Source organism: Sphaerodactylus townsendi, linkage group LG11 (assembly GCF_021028975.2).
Source record: "Sphaerodactylus townsendi isolate TG3544 linkage group LG11, MPM_Stown_v2.3, whole genome shotgun sequence".
Lineage (NCBI taxonomy): Eukaryota > Metazoa > Chordata > Lepidosauria > Squamata > Sphaerodactylidae > Sphaerodactylus > Sphaerodactylus townsendi.
The window spans coordinates 23,839,047-23,851,618 of NC_059435.1; the positions used below are offsets into that span (position 1 = coordinate 23,839,047).

At 42.4% G+C, this 12,572-nt stretch overlaps 1 protein-coding gene across 2 annotated transcripts in view; it reads right to left on the bottom strand.

Annotated features, from left to right (window-relative positions):
* ITGA9 (integrin subunit alpha 9) overlaps positions 1-12,572 on the bottom strand; it is a 246,500-nt gene that overhangs the window by 204,038 nt on the left and 29,890 nt on the right. For both annotated transcript variants that reach the window (XM_048511594.1, XM_048511595.1), the window contains exons 5-6: positions 4,595-4,662; positions 275-404 (exon numbers count right to left, since the gene is read on the bottom strand). In XM_048511594.1, coding sequence (XP_048367551.1) covers positions 275-404; positions 4,595-4,662 — 198 coding nt within the window. The remainder of the gene's footprint in view (positions 1-274; positions 405-4,594; positions 4,663-12,572) is intronic.

The following is a 12,572-nucleotide window of genomic DNA, read 5'->3' on the forward strand; positions in this document are numbered from 1 at the left end:
CCTCGCCCACTTGAACCACTACCCCACACCGGCTCTCTAGGGAAGATCAATAGTGGTAAATGAGTGATACGCCATAATTGACTTCATTGCTGGGCCCCTCATAAGCTTCTGCAGAATCCTAGTCTCCACACAGTATAGTTTGAGAACCACTAGGTCAAAAGATGTCACACAATCCCAGAGTCTCCATATATATCAGATCTATGTCAGTTTTCCCTCCATGAAAAACTATGTGAAGACACATATTATTAAAATTTGAAACATCTACATTACTCACCTAAGTAGGTATACCGTTTGGCGATCACAGCATCATCATTCAATTTAAAATAAGTATTGTCAGTGAGGTTCAGAACTTTGATGGTTCCTGTCCAGTAGTAAGACCCAGGGGCTCCCATAACAACCAGCTCCTACCAAAAACAAGAGGGTCATCACACTAACATTCCATTCGATATTACAGAGTGAAACAAATAAGAGTTGGACTCAACTTGATCCTCAGCCCAAAAATGAAAGGTTTGAAGTAAAATAGCATGATAATCTGAACACATGCAGTATGTTGAGGAAAACAATGTTGTGAAAAAAGAGGATTGTTCCATTCACCACCACCACCACCACCACCAACGGTTAATTTAAAGCTGGATCAGATTTTATATGTTTTATCCTATATCAAATGGGTTCTTCTGTGATAAATCACATCCTATCAGACCAATCTGTCCCCTCTTCATAGCATGTAGTCAATTTGGGGCAAAGGTTTACAACAATCACACACTTACAGCAGGACTTCTGGAACCCTCTAACATACACCTGAGGTGGAAGTGTGCGATGGCGCACAAAGATCACAAACTGGGGCACAAGAATACTGTTCTCGCTGCACCCTGCACAGGGCTGGGTCTGAGGGATGTGGTTTGCTAAATGACCCTCAGAGACAGACAGCCCCAGTATGTGACCTCATTTAAAAGGACCAACGGGCACAAGACTGGAGTAGGTTATAAAGAGGCTGCAAGTGCTTCTTACAACCTCTTCTCTCAGAATGCAGAAAACACGTGTTACTCCTGCGAGTTAGACAGTCTAAATCTGGCTTTGGGGTATCTAAAGGCCATCCTGCTCCCACATATCTATCATCAAGCCTTCTCTTGGTTCCCCTGCCACGTGAGACACAGTGGATGGTGCTCAGAGACACAGCTAGCACTATAACTCTTAAATACTCTTTGTGAACTAGGCCTGGAACATTTGTCACTGGGATTAAGGTGCGTGGCAAAGACTTATTTTTTCATACCTTTGGATTAATTTGCTTTTTTCTGATCTGCTTTGCCATTTTATTTTCAGCGTTAGTTAACTGGGGAGTTTTGTTTTAGTGCTGGCCTGTTTTGTTCTCTGTTCTAATTTACGAGGGGTGTTTTATTTTTATTTATCTCTGCATTTATTTCACGCCCAGCACCAAAGTCCCTGGGCAGGGTACAATAACAAAACATTATAGAACAATCATTAAAAAATCATAACACTATTTTAAAAACCCTCCTAAAAACGTAATTGACCATCCCCGATTATGCCCCCCCAGCAAATTTTAACAGTGGGTTGGGGCTAAACCTGAAGGTGCTATGGTGTTAGAAGCACCAAACAAAAACAAAAGAGGGGGCGGTATGGGAGGAAGAGACAGAAAAGGAAGTTTCAGTGCTCGCCTGTTGCCCTTTTCTATTTAAATTTTTTACTGATGTGTTTTGAAAAGACTGTTGGCGGCTCTGAGCAAATATGTTACTAAAGAAAGCAGAGCCGAAAGACATTTTGATAAACAAGTAACCTACCTACCTCCACCAGTCTCTCAACAGAAAACATTAGAAATATGTACATTAGATGCTTGCCTGTTTGACCCACAACTCATTTATCTACATTTCCTGCTCATACTAAAATGGCTGAACTCTGGGGCTAGAGTACTCAAAGTTCAAAGCCATCTTTTGAATGAGGAGCAGGCACGGGGAGTTTGGAGCATGGGAAAAGAAACAGCCTTGATATTGCAGACGCGTCAGGAAACAGCTGCTGCCGACAAAGGCTCCTATGATCAAAAACATTATCACAAATGTTGCCACCCAGATTAACCTGGAATGAGCCCACTGAATCTTTTTAGCACATTGTTGTTCAAGTGTTGCTTACATGAACCAGAACAATTAAATCCTTTGACCCCCAACTTAATGATTCCTTGAAAAGTATTCTTTTAGACTTTCACCTAAGGCAGAACTAGACATTACACAACACATGGGGTTGCCGCCCAAATCAGCAATCCCATGTGTTGTACACTAGTCCTGTGTGGTAATGAAACCTGTGGCATAGACAAACTATATTGTATCCCATCCATTACCCATGGCAGATGATGATGTGGAACAAGAGTGGTACTTGAAACTTTTTTTCAGAACATAAAAGTTGGGATTTCTCAAGATGGAGAGCTTTTAATCCAAACCTGCACAGTGCGATTGTGGAAGAAAAATGCAAGATGCACACCCCTCTGCTTATTCCCAAAGGACGAATATATGCAGCGTCATTTGCAATTGGAGCACATGTCAATAAATTATGGCTATTGCCTGGAAAAGTGCATAAGAGGGAGGAGCCCATGCCATTCATAAATTATGCCGTTAGCATGTTTCTTCACTCAAGAATCTGTTCCCAAGAATATGAAGTCACTTAAGCAGCAGACTTCAATTAAATTTAGCACTGGAGCAAAAAAGCTGGTAATAAAACCAATGAGGTACGTTAGGAAAACACACTCCATTATTCAGTAAAACTTCATTATAAACCAACACTGGTTCTCTTAGGGCTTCTCCATGAATTAAAATACTAAAGTAGATACTTTCAGTGTACAGCATAAAATGGTAATGCAGAAAACATGTTGTTGCAGATGTGCATCATGCAGGTACAATCCATTAGGATGTTGGAATTAACTGCAGCTCTCCGCATGTACACCTGTAAACCCTTGTGATGCCCCCAGGAGTAGGAAGATGTCATACTGCCAGCCACCCAGACAGACTCAGCAAGAGCTGACAGGTGCAGATATGTAGTCTCTTTTAATCTTGAAGACAGTGCCAGGTGGCCAGTTAACATCACTGATGGTTCTTGAGGAATCAGTCCTGTCAATGGACAGGAGGTGCAGAAATAATGAAGACAGGTATCTGTGGTGATGTTCTATTCTGGAAGTCCAAATGAGAGTGGGTTGCACAAAATTCAATTTTGTACATTATTTTAAAGGTGATATCTCCCACACTTCCATACACTATATCCTGGTACCTTTTGGAGACACAAGGTGGGGAGAAAAATGTCACAGATGCTATGACATCACTTCCAGGTGATCACCTGAAAGCAGTATCACACATACACATATACACAGAGATGTGCTTCATCTGGGAATTCACCCAAACTCTGTGGTAAAGACCATATGGACTGGAGAAATTCCTAGCAAGTTGCATCAGAGGCTGTGATACCATCCCCTCCATTTTTTCCTGCTGCTTCAATGCTCAAGCACAGGACATGGGTGGATGGGAGCTTGCCCACCACAGATGCTGTTACCTAGACTCAAGGACTGACTACAAAGTACATTTTTCTCCTGTCTTCTCCAGGTATCCCTGGAATCCTGTTGCTCAGATATATGCTTTGAGTTTACTGCCTTCATTTATACTCCACTTTTCTCCCCAGTGGGGACCTCAAAGAGGCTTGCATTTTTCAGATATCCTCCATCTTATCTTCATAATAATCCTCTGACGTTGATTAGGTCAAATGAGTAGCTCGCCCAAGGTGAGATTCAAACCTGAGTCTAGGCCTACCAGATCCTAGTTTGATACTCTAGCCTCTACGCTGAGTTGGGAGTCTAGAGCACAGAACTTGCATCACATCTCTGACTGACAGGATCACAAGAGGACCTGGAGAGGATGCAAGGAAATTTTCACAAGAGTTCAACCATGTTAAGAAAATAGGTACTATACTAGCTCCTGGGACTTACCATTTCCCTACCACAGGTACCACGTAAGGCTCTGGATCACAGAGTCAGAAGGACAAGGTAAGCCAGAGAAGATACCAACCTATGGCTGACACAGGCTTAACTCAAAGTTCCTTCTACTGCTTCCCTCCCTCAAATGAGAAGAACTAATACATTCTCCATGTGTGGGATCTTCTTGTCCTTGTTTAGATTTTGTTTCTGAGTTTTGTTTTGCTTGTGAGGTCAGTATGTCAAAAATCAGGGGGGGGGGGGTCCAATTCATTCCCTTATGCTCTTTCCAAGTACATTTCTTCTTTATTTTTAATTTTAAAACTGAAATGGAGGGGGGTGTTATTTATTGATGGAATCTGTTGCATTTTGCAAACATTATGTGCTATTTTAACAAGTGGGATGCAAAGATAATAAGTAAAATAAGTAGCTGGGGCATACGAAGTTACAATGAATGTACTAAAGAGAAACAAAATTCTTGTCTAGCACTGTATGCCAAATTGCAGCACAATGCCAGTATCAATGTTGGGGATTTTTGTGTGGAAAGTAAAAGGTTAAAAGTATTGCCCTCCTGCATTCACAGCTGGAAACTCTTCTGCAAAAAGAACTTTGCACCAAAGCTATGTTACCTACCTCTGTAAAGAAACCTGCTATGCCGGCCTGACACGACCCATGCTCCTCCCCATATTTCTTCTTATATTCTAAGCAGAAAAAGAATGAAAGAGTGGGAAAAAACACAGTCAGTATCAGACCTTGCCAGAGATGTGTGTTTCACAGTTACACAGGTTCATTTCATTCTGCCTGAGCTATGACATGCTGAGCTGCCAGAGGCATATAGCAGAGTCTGAGCTGAGAAATCTCTGGAATTTAAAGGACCTCAGAAATCCAGGCTCCGTAGCCACAAGCATTGTCAAAGCTGAGCAGAGGAAGAATAGCAGCAACATAATACACAGACACAATTCCTCACTGGCTAAATCAGACAGTGAATACGGCTCGGTAGAGTAGAAGGACAGTAGAAGAGCACAGAATAATAAAGCTGAATGAGTGTAGCAAACTGTTAAAAGATATTAAAGTGCCAATCATATATTGACAGGCTACTCTCCAAATCCTCCACAAACAAAATAAAGCTGTCCACTTAACCTGTATCTGCTCACAATTACACCTCTCCTAGTTTTCCTCATCAGTCTCCCTTCCCTACTGTGTAAATTTAAACTGTAATCTAATTGGGGCAATGGCCTACTACGCAGTTTTGATCATGTTCGTTCTGTAGTGTTGTGTACGTGGAAATAGCTGCACGGACAACAGCAGCAACAGACTGCCATCTGCAAAGCATCAGCAGAGACAAGGGGAATTCCTGGGAGATGACAATAGCAGAGGCAGGGTACTCTAGTCAGAGGACTGCATACCCAGTCCCACATTCAAAAGCATTTTGACTTGGCAGCTCTGAATGCAACTTTGCATCCTCATGTTGTCCATTCCTGCACCTGCAAGCAAAGCCACACCAATTTTACCTACCTTTATTTGTTTTTCATTTATTTATTTACTTATTGCAATCAATTCACCGCTGTCTTATGGCGACCCCTGGTGAGGTTTTCAAGGCAAGAGACGTTCAGAGGTGGTTTGCCATTGCTTGCTTCCATGTCTCAATCCTGCTATTCCTGGGAGGTCTCCCATCCGAGTACTAACCAGTGCTGACCCTGTTCAACTTCTGACATCTTACAAGATCAGGCTAGCCTGGAGCTATCCAGGTCAGGGTGTCATTTATTTCATGAATTGTTGTTCTGCTGTTTCTCCAAGGAGTGCAAAACAATACAGATGGATCCTCCCTCCTCCATCTTATTCTCACAAGAAATCTGGGAAGTAAGTTAGGTTGGGAGAGAATGATTAACCAAAGGTTGCCCAGTAGGTTTTGTGGCAAGTGGAGCTTTCCCCAGTTCTAGTCCACCACTCCAATCAAAACACAGTGGCTCACATCCCTACTGTGTAGAGACATTATGTAGTGCAAAACTCTCAATGTATTCAAGAAAATGGGAAGCTGCAGGATATCCAAGGAATGGATTCTTGGAAAAATAAATAGATCACAACAATCAGTCATCCCAAGGGCTATGAGGAACCATAGTTGGTAACGCACATGTTTTTACATGAATTACTTTGTTGTGTCACTTCCATTTGCCTTGGAAAGAAATTCAGAAGCCTATGGAATACTTACAATGCAAATTTGAAACAAATTTCAAACCTGTCCAAATACTGTTATGAAAAACCATTAAACTATTGGAATGGTACTTCTGTGAAGGAACTAGCCATGTAATCTCAAATAAATTTTTATGATTCACAAATCTATAATGCCATAGTTATTCAGGCAAACTTATCACAGTTAAATCAGTAGAAACCAGTTTAAATGTGAAGTGTGCTTCAGGCTCCAATCTGGTTCAGAGTTTTACTGCTGAATGACTTGCCTAAACAGCTTATGAACTTCTTTGGCAAAGAAATCAGTGTATCATTGCAAAACATTCCCACTTCCTGTTTCTTGCAACATGTTCCTAAGGATAACTGAGATTTCAGGAAAACACAATGTACTTCTGTTTCTGAAAACACCCACTATGTAGCCTGGTAACACTCGGAAACAGACAACCACCTACCCAGTGCTAAATTACATGGAATGTTCATAGAATTACTTTGGACCTCGTCTCTTTGGAACCAAATATATTCCTCATAGTTTGACAGACCACAAGAACTTAATAATTCCTAGTCTCACCACAGAAACTCTCCGTTTAAAAAAAAATAGTGGTGACTGGACAACAGTTATTTCCACCTTAAACAAATATAACAATGTCTTGGATAAAATCCTGCATATACTATAAATCAAATAGAAGAAAATCCTCATTTCACTGAAGACAGACTTTCTTACTAAAGGTCTGCAAAACTGACAATTATAAATCATACTGTGAATAGGGAATGGTCTGTGGTTACATGAAATTTTTATGTTAGGAAAGCTAGGCAAGTCAATAATCAATGTCTTGATGGGTGACTACAGACAGGGTTGCCGACGCAGGGGATAAGGGATTAAAATTCTTAATGTTATTCTGCCAACTGAGTGAAAGAACAGCTCAAAAGATTTACCAAGAGAAGCTGGGAAGGAGGAGCTATTACTTCACAGGTAGGTCTGTGAAGCCCATCCACAGAAATGCTGAAACTTGTCTGGACTATGCAGATTATCATAGAAGAAGGGTGGGTGGGCATGTCCAGATCCGGGTCCCCTTCCCTCCCCTCCCTTGCATGCCACCCCTGTCCATACTTGGGAGAGGTCTAAAGGAAAGACATGATTAAATACAGGCAGCACACTGTGCTCAATGTAGCATTTATTTGGTAACTGCCTTGATAATAAATAATAAGTAACAAAAAAATCTCTGTACAAAAAGATAATTTAAGGGGAACAGGAAATGGAGTGTCTTGTGCATCCTTTCCCTGCCTCCACTGATCCATTCTGGATTAGTCAACAGGACTTTAGAAAGTATTCCCCACATTAATCTTGTGTTTCCTGGCCATCTTATTCAACTCATCTCCAAAGTCATTCTGAGAAACCAGCAGAAGGATCAACGGAAGCATTTTGTGTATTAAGAGTATTGCTATACAGACTGTAGAAGTTTAATGATCCTACAACAATGAAAAAGCAAATCATTGGGCAATTATGAAATTATACCGGGGGGGGGGGGGCAAATAAACTTGGGCCTCCAGCATGTTTTAACAAAGTCAAACAACAAGCTTTTTATACATGCGAGCTCTGCAAGAGCAGATAAAAAAATTCAGTAAACAATCTCAAGCATGGTGGCAGGGGGAGGGGGGGGGACTAAAGTATGTGGTATTCTGTCCCAGGCATCCATTTTTCTGGGAAGCTTAAAGAAACTCAGACACTTGCCGAGGCATTTCGAATGGAGTCTGTGGTGTAGCTGTGTAAATGGCTATAATGCCCTAACTCGCTCCAAATTCCCCAGCTCATCTTTTTTTCAGCTCTGTCTCAACAAAGATGTCCTGCAGCATCTGTGAGCTAACACAGACAGCAATAAGCAGTAGTGACTTCAGAAGAACAAATTAATCACATTTGGAATGCGGGATACACTGGGAATGTAATGTCTCTTGTCTTATCAGTAACATTTCTTCTTCATTTAAAATTTACACTGCTGAAAAAGATCTCGGCAGACGTACTAGTTCAGCTCTTGCATGGCTTTTCTTATCTTCTCATGAAGGGGAGCCAGTGTAATGTAGCTAAGGCCCCTTCCACACATGCAAAATAATGCGTTTTCAAACCACTTTCACAACTGTTTGCAAGTGGATTTTGCTATTCCGCACAGCTTTAAAGAGCACTGAAAGCAGTTTGAAAGTGCATTATTCTGCATGTGCGGAATGAGCCAAAGTGTTTGAGTAGGATTTAGGAGAACCAGGTTCAAATCCCCACTCCGCCATGGAAGCTCACTTGGCAACCTTAAGAACATAAGGACATAAGAACAAGCCAGCTGGATCAGACCAGAGTCCATCTAGTCCAGCACTCTGCTACTCGCAGTGGCCCACCAGGTGCCTTTGGGAGCTCACGTGCAGGATGTGAAAGCAATGGCCTTCTGCAGCTGCTGCTCCCGAGCACCTGGTCTGCTAAGGCATTTGCAATCTCATATCAAAGAGGATCAAGATTGGTAGGCAAAGATCGACTTCTCCTCCATAAATCTGTCCAAGCCCTTTTTAAAGCTATCCAGGTTAGTGGCCATCACCACCTCCTGTGGCAGCATATTCCAAACACCAATCACACGTTGCGTGAAGAAGTGTTTCCTTTTATTAGTCCTAATTCTTCCCCCCAGCATTTTCAATGTATAAACCTTGAGCCAAAGGAAACCTCACATGGTTCTTGTGAGGCAAAAATGAGGAAGGGAGAGAAGGAGGAGTTTGGATTCATACCCCGCCTTTCTCTCCAGTAAGGAGACTCAAGGCGTCCTACAAACACCTTTCCCTACAGCAGATACCTTGTGAGGCAGGTGGGGCTGAGAGTTTTGAACTGTAACTAGCCCAAGGTCACAGGGAAACAAATTCATTTCACAAGATAAGAATCTGCCACTCATGTGGAGGAGTGGGGAATCAAACCCAGTTCTTCAGATTAGAGTCCATTGCTCTTAACCACTACAACCACACGAGATCCTATGTACATTGCACTGAGCTCCTTGGAGGAAGGATAGGATAAAAATGTAACAAATCCATAAAATCCAGCTGTGGCCAGCAAACCAGAACTCCCCTTGTTACTCTACCTTCCTCAGTCTTGGCCACCATCTTTGCTTTAAGCATTTTGCTATGCTGCAGGAACAGAGTCCAAATTTCACTATTGACCGCACGACTCCTGCTTAATCCGCAGTCACGTGTGATAGCAGATCACACTCTTACTGCTACATGGCCAGTTACGAGTGTCCCAGATTCACTGTTTATGAATGGCTTGCTTGGATCTTGTTTTACACTGGCCTCTCTTTCTAACATCCCCACTCCCACCCTGTGCCTATTGCATATAAAATCAAGTTCAATGGTTATACATTTTATGCGTTTGTGGATATGAGCTATGACTCAAAAATTCTTGACCTGAAATACATTTTGTGCTGCATGGCTCCTGTGCAACAATGCACTAAAACAGCTACCCCTTTGGAACACAGTCCATGAAATTTATCCAAATTGTGTTAGTCGTAGAAGACCTTTAAATCACAGCAATTAATACGTACAAATCCAACTATTTCAAATCCAGAAAAGGAAAATCACTGTTTCGTCAGCAACTGCCTCCCTGTGCTGACATCTGTCCCAAGTTTGATTTCCATCCTGTTCTTTGGCCGCAGTCACCCAGCCAAGCACTTCATTATTTCTTTCTGGAGGTTTCATTAAAGAGGGTTATTATAGGAAGGGAGGATCCCAGTCAATTTAAATCATGGCTTCTTCAGAGTGATGGAGTGTAGCCATCTCTTTAAGAAGACAGAGCCCATTAACTTCATTTAAAGCAGAAAGTTACCGAGTTCAACCGATGCAAAAACTCAGTCACCCCATGCAGCAATGTTATGTGACCAGAAAGAGACATGAGACCTGAGAGTCTTCCATTTTCATTCCAGTGGATGAGTCAAAACTGCCAGTTTTCCACTGGCAGCATCATAGATCTTGGGTCTGCATTTTTCTATTTTTGTAACAATTGTTGGCTGGTATCCTGTCCAGGGCATGGTAGGGGAAACTGTTCCTTTGTTCACAAGACTCCTTGTGTACTAAGCCTGCACCAAACACATAAGCAATTGCCTGATCCAGGAGCTGCCCATGCCCAGACGCAATATGAACAAATACTTTATGATATCTGTGACACTTCTTAGCCCCTCAAGGCTCAGCTGGCCAACAGACGGTATAAAGCAAAGCAATATAGCATTCAGAGGGGGAGGATTTTATGGCTTCCTTTCTTTTTATTGCAGATGAGCAAGAGTTCCAGGCCCAAACATGGAACCAATATCAGACAATTCTCCCCCAAATAGCTGTTAAGTCTGCAGGCACTTTTTTAAAAATGATCCAAAGTACAAACAGTTGTAATCTCCAGATACATGTAGTTGCTGTTTTGCCCCAAAATTTGGTTTTGCAGTTTAAAAAAACCTAACCAGTAGGCGCATGGGGAGGGATAAACAAACTTTCTGCCAACAACAGCAAAATCCTATTTAACTGAATGTTTTGCTAGTTTTGCTCCAGGCACCCTCTAGTTCCTTACTGCTGTCTTGAATGCATTCTGGTTTGGGAAGAAACCCAAGAACCATGATGGTTAGCATCATCAGAAAGAAAAAGCCTCATCCACACTTAATCCAACACATGTCACTCGTTGACATAACGAATCCACCTTTTCATTGAATTCTAGTCTTGAGCTGATCCATAATTCATAAAGGCATGGAATATTTTTTCCAGTGTCTGTAGCAAGACAAGCTGTCATTGGAACTGAAAATGAAAAGACTAGGGAAATACTGTTCACAGCATATTGCCCCATCTCAGCCTCATAACTTTTCAAGTGAAAGGGAGGGGGGCAAATACTTCTGTAAGAAAAAGAAAGAAACCATCAGGAATCTATGCAAGATGGCATCCAGAATATTTCTTCAACTGCATTAGCCCACAGAGGAAGCCATCCTCCCTTCTTGACTGAAGAGTTTCACATCTTGAAATATTGTGTTGGAGCAAAGAAAAGATGCCAACATTTGGAACCCACTTAAAACAACATTTGGCATACAGTTAGATTCTGCTCCTACTTTATGGCAAAAAGGAAAAATCAGAGCCCAGGGGGCCTTTCTGAAATGTGAGAAAGACAAGTTTGCATCCCCAGGCAGCTAAAAAACACACCTGGGTGGGCTCGGATAAGTCATGCTCTAATTGAGCATAGGCTACCTGTCAGACTTGTTGCAAAAACCAGATATGCTCACCCAGAGCTCATCAAATTCAAATTATAGCTAGTTATGCATATGGCATCATCAGTGAACATGTTGCTATACAACCTGTGCTCCACCAGCTGCACTGGCTTGGGTGAGAACCAAATCAGATTCAAAGTTCTTGAACTAATGAACAAGGTCCTAAGTGGTCTGGGACCAGCATACTTACAGGACCATTTCTCCTGGTACTTCCCACAAAGATCACTTCGTTCAATGAATGCCATTCCCAGTCCAAAGGAAATCTATCTAACTTCAACCAGGGCCAAGACTTTTTCTGCCCTGGCCCCAGCCAGGTAGGATGCTCTGTCTGAGGAGACCAGGGTTCTGTGGGATCTTATGCAGTTCCACAGGGCCTGTAAGATAGTGCTGTCCCGCCAGGCACGTGGTTGAGGCAGTTATGGTTAGCAATCCAATTCTCAATTTTTGGTTCCAACTCTGCCATTAGTCCATTGGGATCCCTCAGTGTGGTTACTGCTTGTTAAAATTTCAATAGATTGCATACATATTAAGAGCTAGCATAGTGTAGTAGTTAAGAAAATATGGACTTTAATTAGGAGAACCGGGTTTGATTCCCCACTCCTTCACATGAGCGGTGGACTCTTAGCTGGTGAACCAGATTTGTTTCTGCACTCCTACTTTCCTGCTGGGTGACCTTGGGCTAGTGGCAGTTCATTCTGGTGGCCATGAAACCAATGACTTGCCCCTTGAACCAATATGCTGATGACATCCAGCTGAATGTATTGATGAGCAGCCAGCCAGATGCTGCACCTGATACATTGGCCAGTTGACTGGAGGCTGTAGGGAGTTGGATGAAGCAGATTTGATATACACTAAATCCATCAAAGATGGAGGTCCTGGGGCTGGGTCAGGAGGATTTGGGTTTGGGATGCCAGTTCTTATATGTTCTTAAATGTGTGCAACTGATGTCTATGTAGACTGTCAGGAGTCTGTCTGGACACCTCCCCTAAAATGGAGGCACAGATCACACATGGAGCTAGACTGGTGTTTTTTGATCTACACCAGGCTAAGCCGCTGACACCCTACCTGGTTTGGTACTCCTCCTGGAGCCAATGCAGATGATAGAGGACCAGCTGGATATGAACTGTCCATGGTGCCCCTGTGAAGACCTGTGCAGCTGTCTCTGAACCAGC